The sequence below is a fragment of the Mandrillus leucophaeus genome, unplaced genomic scaffold, assembly GCF_000951045.1.
Source record: "Mandrillus leucophaeus isolate KB7577 unplaced genomic scaffold, Mleu.le_1.0 Scaffold26, whole genome shotgun sequence".
Taxonomy (NCBI): domain Eukaryota; kingdom Metazoa; phylum Chordata; class Mammalia; order Primates; family Cercopithecidae; genus Mandrillus; species Mandrillus leucophaeus.
In genome coordinates this window covers 2141731-2150444 of record NW_012102698.1, presented here as the reverse complement: position 1 = coordinate 2150444, position 8714 = coordinate 2141731, and the positions used below count along the sequence as shown (strand labels likewise).

General features: G+C 52.2%; 1 protein-coding gene across 1 annotated transcript; it reads left to right on the top strand.

Annotated features, from left to right (window-relative positions):
* The first annotated feature begins 6 nt into the window (after positions 1-6).
* On the top strand, positions 7-2979 carry LDOC1L (leucine zipper, down-regulated in cancer 1-like). The gene has a single exon (XM_011984021.1). It carries the CDS (start codon positions 119-121, stop codon positions 836-838), a length of 720 nt encoding a protein of 239 aa, XP_011839411.1. The 5' UTR covers positions 7-118; the 3' UTR covers positions 839-2979.
* The last annotated feature ends 5735 nt before the right edge of the window (positions 2980-8714 follow it).

The following is an 8714-nucleotide window of genomic DNA, read 5'->3' as shown; positions in this document are numbered from 1 at the left end:
TCGCAGCGCCCTCGCGTTGTGCACCCCACGCTGCCGCCATTTCTACAGGGGCTCACCTGGTCACCACACCCCCTTGGCCCACCCGCGGATCTCAGTCCGTGGCTGACCTCTGGCCAGCATGGTGCAGCCGCAGACATCCAAAGCTGAAAGCCCGGCCTCGGCAGCGTCTCCGAACGCCCAGATGGATGATGTTATTGACACCCTGACCTCCCTGCGCCTCACCAACTCAGCGCTGCGGCGGGAGGCCTCCACCCTGCGGGCAGAGAAGGCCAGTCTCACCAACATGCTGGAGAGCGTGATGGCAGAGCTGACCTTGTTACGCACCAGGGCGCGGATCCCGGGGGCTCTGCAGATCACCCCGCCCATCTCTGCAATTACTTCAAACGGGACTCGACCCATGACCACACCTCCAACCTCTCTGCCCGAGCCCTTTTCCGGGGACCCAGGCCAGCTGGCGGGGTTCCTGATGCAGATGGACAGATTCATGATCTTCCAGGCCTCCCGCTTCCCGGGTGAGGCCGAGCGCGTGGCCTTCCTTGTGTCTCGACTGACTGGGGAGGCGGAGAAGTGGGCTATCCCGCACATGCAACCTGACAGCCCCTTGCGCAACAACTATCAGGGGTTCCTGGCAGAGTTGCGGAGAACCTACAAGTCTCCGCTCCGGCATGCGCGGCGCGCCCAAATCAGAAAGACTTCTGCCTCTAACAGGGCCGTGCGAGAGAGGCAGATGCTCTGCCGTCAGCTGGCCGCTGCGGGCACGGGGCCTTGCCCAGTGCATCCAGCTTCCAACGGGACTAGTCCAGCGCCAGCCCTGCCTGCCCGAGCACGGAATCTTTAAGAATCCGCCACCACTTGGTAGCGTCTGCAGCCACCCAGGTAGCATACGCTCTTTGCTGTGTAGAAGAAATGCCCATAGGACAGCATCGCCCCTGTTGAAGACCTCCCTTCTTGCCTCTCCAGATGTGTTCCCCAAGGAGATCTTCCTTCCATCCCTCCTGGCGCCCTGGTTGCCCACCTTGCTGCGCTTCCTCTTATGTGCTAGCTTTGTACCTATCGCTCACTGCATGCTCACCTCCCTCTTGCTGGCATCCCGGGCTGTTTGAATGACTGCCGCTCTGCTGCTTAGGCACAGGGACTCTGCCGCACGCTGACAAACCACGAGGGCTGACCCCTCCCAGCCTGACTTGGTTCATGGAGGCTCCTACTCTGCCCTCTCCAAGCTCCTTTGGCGGCTCCCCACCTGGTTGCCCAGTTCCTATTGATGAGCTCTGGACAGAAAGATGCCAGTTTGGCCAGGCTGGTGGCTTGATGGGTGTACCTGGAGAGGGAGTCTGGCTTCCCACCCAAGATGCCTGCCAGCCCTGCCAGGGCCCAGTGCAGCAGGCAGGGCCTCATCCGTGCTGTAGTGGTCGAGTGGTCACTGCTAGGAGTGTAGTTCTACCATTTCCAGGGGCCAGGTTCCACTCTGCATGTGAGTATGCAGTCTGGGAGGCCCCACTGCTCTCACTGGGAAGGACCAGTGTTGCACCTCTGTTAATGCCTGGCTTCAGCTGCTGGTGTTCTGATCGAGCCAGAAGTTTGGGGAATCTGGAACTTGCCTGCTAAATAAGGTCATGGTGGACTCTCAGCCACTGGTCAAGTCTATCAGGCTGCAGGTTCCAGCACACTTGCACCTGAGGGCCATAGCAGGCTGAGGGTGGATACCAGTGACTCCCTTTGCTGCCCAGAATCTCCATGGGCAGTGCCACATCGGCTGATGCTCAGTCACTCCTGCTTCTGCACCCTGTCACTGTCTCAAGCCTTGCCCAGCTTGAGACCCGTTCCCATCTCCATTCAGGTGCCATGTGGCCTTCACTGCAGCCCTGCAGCTACTCACACACCATCTGTGGGTCTCCAAAGGCACCTTGTAGCATGTCCTTCCCATGCCTGGGCAATCAGATGGGCTGCCTTTGTCCAAGAGAAAACAGACTCCCTTTGGGAAACATCCTTAAGCACTTAAGGCCGGGGAGTGTCTGCCTCTGGCAACCCTGCCAGGGTCTTGGTGGCATATGTAAAAGCAAAGAGCTGTGGACTGTCGTCGTCTTAGTGTGGTGACAATGCAGCACTGGCATGCATGTCCTGCTTCTGAAGGACCTGGTCCTTCCTCACAAGAGGGGTGACCAAGAAATCATTTTGTGGCTGAGTTTGGCCATGCCCTGTGGACTGAGCTGTTCCGCCATATTTCAATGCCAAATGGAACATATTGACATGACCTCCTGGACCGTAGGGATTCTTATCCTGGGCTCATCTGCCCCTGTCTGAAGGGTCCTGGCTTGACTGCAGAAGGACAACCTCCATACCCACCTAAAGACATGTATGTGTCTTGGGACCCCAGAGGTTGGGTCCTTGGACCTGGCTTCTTAAGAGTTTTGATGACGCTGGGAAAAGTGACTGCGATTCTGAAGAACCGCTGCCTTGCAAGGGCAAGGACATTCAGTGGTTGCTGGGGTCCGCAGACTACTGCCACCCACTCATCATCAACTTTGTTAGCCCAATTGCCCTGCTGAACAACTGCCTGAATACAGGCTTTAGGTTCCCCTGGACTCCAGCCAAGGCTGTTCAGGTGGGACCATGGTGCTCTTTAAGTATGGACGGAGGGAGGACACAGTGGGGCCACCATTCCATGAATGGGAGGTGTACAGATTACTTTCTGTTTGTGCCCAGTTCTGTTCTGTCTCCAGCAGCTGTATTGGTAAGACTAGTACCTGCCAGGCAGAGGTGCCCCCAAGTGAAGGGGTACAGTGGCACCTGGGAAAAGGCATCTGGAAGGTTTCCATGTGGCCCAGCCCAGCATGGAAGCAGGGTGGGAACTCTGCCGTGTCGCCAGCCCTGGCTCTACCCAAGTGGCTTGTTAAAAGCCATACCATGTCTGTGTCAGGCTTGTGCTGCTCCACACCCCAGAGCTGCCTAGGAAAGACCGTCCACACTCCCTGTCCACACCTGCAGCCGGGTCCTCTGCCTATGGGCACCCGATCCAAGCGGCTGCCCCACCTTCGTTTGGCTGGTGATTTGTGTTTTTTCTCTCGGTGCTTATGTGTGCGGGCTTGGGAGGAGTGCTGATGTGTGCTTAGGACCTTCTTGATAGCTCCCTGCACTTGGGAACATGGAGCAGATGAGAGAGGTCGGGGCTTGCCCTTCAACTTGAACTTGGAAGAAGCCCACATTGGAGAGGTGAGGACCCCGTGGTGGCTCTAGTGGAAGATACCTTAGTGTCCAGCTAAGGAGGATGAGGCGTAGCCCCAGAGGGAGACCTCAGTGACTGGGGATCAGGCTGAAGAACAAAGTGGGGGAAGGGAGTGCTTTGTACATATTTTGGGGTTATAATTTCTCTAAATTTTAGGAGAACAGGTATTGATTGGTAAAACGGACAGGCAGTAGTGTTCAACAGCGCACGTGAAGGCAAGTTCTCTTTTCCATGGTTGTGACATCTTTGGACTGTATTGTGACTGCTCTCTGGTCCACATGGTACCCCTCTGGTAAGTAAGCTTCATTGCATACCAGGGCATCACTGGAGATGGAAGTTAGTGAAGGGGTGACTCCGTGGCCTAGTATAGTGTGACCCTGGGACTAACTTAATGTCCTGAAACATTTTGGTGACTTCTAGGAAACAGCAAAGACCTATTTCATTGTCCCCAGGTAAGTATGTATTGAGCAGTGAGGAGGAGTGGAAAACAAAACCCAGAAAGTGTGGCAGGACCAGCTCCTGTTGTCATGGCAGACAGAGCTGCCTTGGGTGGGCACCACCCTGGCAGTTCCAGCCTTTAGGGGAATGAAGGGATATGGGTTGAGCTAGGCATGTGCTGAGGTTAACTTAGGGAACAAGCCCTGGGACTGGACGAAAGGGCCCATGCTGCAGCCACCGACTGGGGGCAGAGCTCTGGGTGGAAGAGGGAAGAGATCCTAGCAGAGGCGCCTCCATCTACAACCACAGCCGTAAGGCCCATGGCACCTCTGCTTGGAGAGCACTGGTTTAGGGACTTAGAGAGGTAGGCACAAGGTGGGTCTCCTGGGGAAGGGAAGCAAGAGCAGACTGTTGGGCCAACAGGAGAAGCTCCCCAGAGTAGGGGAGAAGATTGGGGTGTATGGCCTTCCATGTGGAACAGACAGCCCGCGTGACACTGTTTCTTGGGGACCTGAGGTTGGGTGGGGTGGCAGTCGGCACAGCACAGATGGGGTAGAGATGGGAGGAAACCCAGCTCCTCACTTAACGTGTGCCTCATGCCTTTGCATACACAAGCACCAAACCTACTAGGTCTTCTCATTATCCGTGTAAACCACATGTTAGATAAATTTTTGCAAGTAGAGGAAAGAAGGAAGTAAAACATCACATTTTGGTGTCTCTCAGGCTTTCCCCCCCAACTATAGTTTCTTTGCATTTTGTTTTAACATAGTTTTGCTGCTGTCTTCTGTAATAATACAGTTCTGTGCAGCTATTTTAGCATATCGGGGGCATCTCCCCTTCTGATTACTAAATATTTTATTTTGGAGTGGCTGTGTACTCCTCCATCGACTAGATGGACCATCGTGCCAGTTGCCGATCACTAATGCTGTTACTGATTTTTCATTTATAAATTGATGAATATCTGCACAGGCTGTTTCCCAATGTCAAGTTATTTTTTTGGGGTAGACTCCCAGAGGTGGGATTCTTGAACTGAAGAATATGAAAACCTTTGAGGCTTTTACTGCATATTGACAAAATGGTTTCCAGAAACATTTGTATCCCCTTACACTGCCACCAGCAAGGATAAACATGTCCATCTTGCCCGTATTGGGAATTATCATCTGGCTAAATATTTGCTAATTTGATAATGAAAACATAGCATTGTGTTTCAGTTGGCGTTTCACTGATTTCTAGCACAGCTGAGCAGCTTTCATGTGAAGCGATTGTATTTCCTCCTTTGTGGATTGTCAGTGTCCTTTGCTCTGTCTTCTGGGGTCTGATACATTTCGATGAGCTCGGTGTATATTAAACATATTAACCTGGTGTGTGTCATATTTGCTGCAGCTGTTTCTGGGTTTTTACTTAGTGTGTGTGTTTTATCTTATTGAGATTTTGACATAGTCCATCTGTCTCCACAGCACTGTGTCTGCTAGACAAGAACACAAGGCAGGCAGGTAGAGTTTGTCTGTGTTGTTCATGGCCGTAGCACTAGCACCTATGACAATGCCTGGCATGTGATAGGTACTCAGTACACATTTGTCGAATTAGTTACTCCAGTGGATCTGCAACGCCTTGGGATCCATGGCACGTGATAGGTACTCAGTACACGTTTGTCGAATTAGTTACTCCAGTGGATCTGCAACGCCTTGGGATCCATGGCACGTGATAGGTACTCAGTACACGTTTGTTGAATTAGTTACTCCCATGGACCTGCAACGCTCTGGGACCCGCACATGGATCCAGCAGTCCGCACTGCAGAGCCCACAGGCCAAGGCCAGCTCTCACACATTTTGTATCAGGGCCCTCTTGCACTATCCAAACTCACTGAGGGCCTCAAAGAGCTTTTGCTTACATAGGTTTTATCCAACAATATTTACCATATTATAAATTTAAACAAAGTTTTAAAATAATTATTTGGAAAACAAAAACACAAATAACATTTTAAATAAAAAAACTATTTTCCAAAACAAAACATTAGGGAGGAGAAGCATTGAAGAAGACATTTTTGCAAATGCCTGCAAGGTCTGGCTGAATAGAAGACAGTGGGAGCCTCCTACCTGCTGTGCTTAACCTGCAAGAGTGCATATGCCATGGCGCCTCTGAAAGCCCCACTGCACCCATGAGATGACGTGGAAAAAGCATGTGATATTTTGGGATTCTTATGAAAACGGTTTTACCTCGTGGACCTCCAAAAGGCTCTTGCCCCACTTTGAGAACTGCTGGTCTAAAGAGAGACAAGGATCGGCAGTTCTGCAAACATCAGCAACTGTTCCTTCCATCGCTTTAAACTTCAGGTCTTTCTTCCCCCTCTAGATTAATACACAGTTATTTCTGGGATTAATGTGGCATGTCATGTGAGAGGAGGCTTTGAATAGACTGTCTTTCAAAGATTTAAACAAACACCCTGAGTCCACTTATTAAAAATTATTTCTCTCCCTTGGTCACGTGTGTTCTTTCCTTCGCACACGGGGAACTCTTACCTACAGTAGGACCAACTTCCCCACTGTTTATTCAGTTGATCCATTTGTCTTGCCTGGTACTTCCCTATTTTAGCTGATTTGGGTTTTATAATTTCTTTTTTTTTTTTTTTTGAGACCGAGTCTCTGTCGCCCAGGCTGGAGTCCAATGGTATGATCTTGGCTCACTGCAACCTCTGCCTCCTGGGTTCAAGTGATTCTCCTGTCTCAGGCCCCTGAGTAGCTAGGATTACAGGCACCAGCTGTCACTCCCAGCTAATTTATTTATTTATTTATTTATTTATTTATTTGTATTTTTAGTAGAGACAGGGTTTTGCCATGTTGACCAGGCTGGTCTTGAACTCCTGACCTCCGGTGATCCACGCCTCAGCCTCCTCCCAAAGTGCTGGGATTACAGGCGTTAGCCACTGCGCCCTGCCAGGTTTTATAATTTCTATTCATATCTAGTAGGACTCTCCCCCCTTCAGATTTTCTTAGCTGTTGTTACTAGATGAACTTGAAAACATTCTACGGTTTCCCCCAAACCCTGGTAACAGGTGCAGGGCCTGGAGAGGCATAAGCGCTTTGGTGAGTTGTGTGCAGGGTGCAGCGTGGGGGGCTCTGTGTAGGGACTCTGCAGTTGTGGGCTGCAGAGTGGAAGGCTCTCCTTCCACCCTGCAGAAAGCCTTGCCCTGAGGTTTCCCCCATGTGCTGCTCTGTGACTGGTGGCTGGTTTGGGAGTGGGAGTGAAAATCAGGGTCCCCCCTGGCTTGCCCATTGCCTAGTCAGTGTCTTCCTCTATGGAAAGGCCTGGAGTGTACATAGTACCCTCCTGCCTGTCCCCACGTGGCTGATCTGAGAGGTTTACAAGGACCTGGCCTTGCAAGGTCTCTGCCTGACATGGGGGGTCTGGGGCTGAGCCCCCTCCCCATCCCACTGTCTGGCCCCTTTGAGGCAAGATAACAGATTATGGGTAAGAGCTGGGCCTCCACTCTCTGGCTCTGTGATGCTTGCTCTCACTTTGTGTTCCCATGGGCCCAGCTTGGTGGAATTCCATCCTGTGGCTGTGGAGATTTTCTGGGGAGCCTCCTCTTCTCTATCCAGGGCATCGGCAGCTTGGCGTCTGGGCATCTTTCTTGCCTTACTCCTCTCTCCTGCACCTGCTCCAGTGCCTGGACATCGTGGTCCTCAATGACTCTCAGGTCAGCCGGGCTCTCTGTCCCCACCACCACTGCCCGCTGCAGGTCTGGGCAGCCGGCCTCCCTAACGGCTTCCTTTCTACTACTCTTATTGTTCTGTTAAGAAGGATCCAGTGTTACTCCCCTTGGGACCCTTCCTGAGCAACCAGGCCGGGCAAGGGGTCCCGTGGCTGTGCTCCTGCCCTGACACCCTCAGGCTCACACCTAGTAAGTGATGGACTTACGCCGTTACTGAGCCTGTCTGTCTCCCCCAACAGACTATGCTCCTAGAGGGCAGGGCTGCTGTGTGAGTCACCTGCGTCCCTAGCACCTCGCCCAGAGCCCGGCGGAGAAGCTACCGGGTGTCTGTTTAGCGGCTGAGCAGAAGGACCACACATCAGAGCACAGCCGGAGTCTCGGGTCCATGTCATGCCAACCAGTCACATTGCAGCTGGCCACCAAGCAGAGCCGGAGACCCCAGCCAGCCGCACACCTGTGTTGTCCTATTTACTTTCCTTTCTTACAGAATGGGACAATATTCTACATGCTTAATATGTGATGAGAACTTGCCGAGGTCATGACATGGTCTTTGAGAATAGGATTTGTAAGTACATAATATCCCATCTCTGGACTGGCCATGCTTCACCCAAATGATCCCTTTGCTTTGGAAGTGTGTTGACAATTTTCGTCATAGAGAACAATGCTGTGAGAAGCATCCTGGTCGCTAAACAATTCTTTGGGTGTAGTTTTCTGCTGTCAGTATGATCCTATGGCGAGTCTCACAGGCTTCCTTCATAGTTACCGAGAGATTGTTGCTGATACATAAGAAAGATTAATGTTGTGTTTTTATTTGACTGCCTCACTGAACGTTTAGTCGTTTGAGGGATGTTTCAGCGAATTCCACAGACTGACTGGGTTTCCACCAGAATCATCAGTTTCCAATTAACTGCTATAGTCTGCCCCTGCTATGGATGCCTTGGGCCATCTGGGTTCCTGCCAGGACTAAAGGGTCTGTTCCCCTGCTCCTGGGAGTGCTGGCCATGAGAGGGCTCGGCTGGGGTCCCTTCTGAACCTTGCCCTCGAGCGAAGGCGCCGCTTCACCCAAGGCCATGCGAGCCTCCTTTCTGTCGCAGTGCTCACCCTGGGCCTGGGGGATGCGGGACCACTGTGCAGAGCCAGCCGGCTCCAGAGCTCTCCGTGGAACTCATGGAGACTGCAGACATCTCCAGTGCCAGTCCTTGGCCTCATGTCCCACATGTGTCCATCCTGAGAGCATTTTCCATAGCCTTCCCCTAGGCAGATCTCCAGGGAAGGTTACTGGCGACAGTCCCTTTCTTCCCTCCCTCCCTCCCTCCCTTCCCTTCCTTCCCTCCCTTGTTT

Bases quoted from the DNA above. Each gene is read 5' to 3' on its own strand.
- LDOC1L (XM_011984021.1), top strand. From the start codon at position 119: ATGGTGCAGCCGCAGACATCCAAAGCTGAAAGCCCGGCCTCGGCAGCG.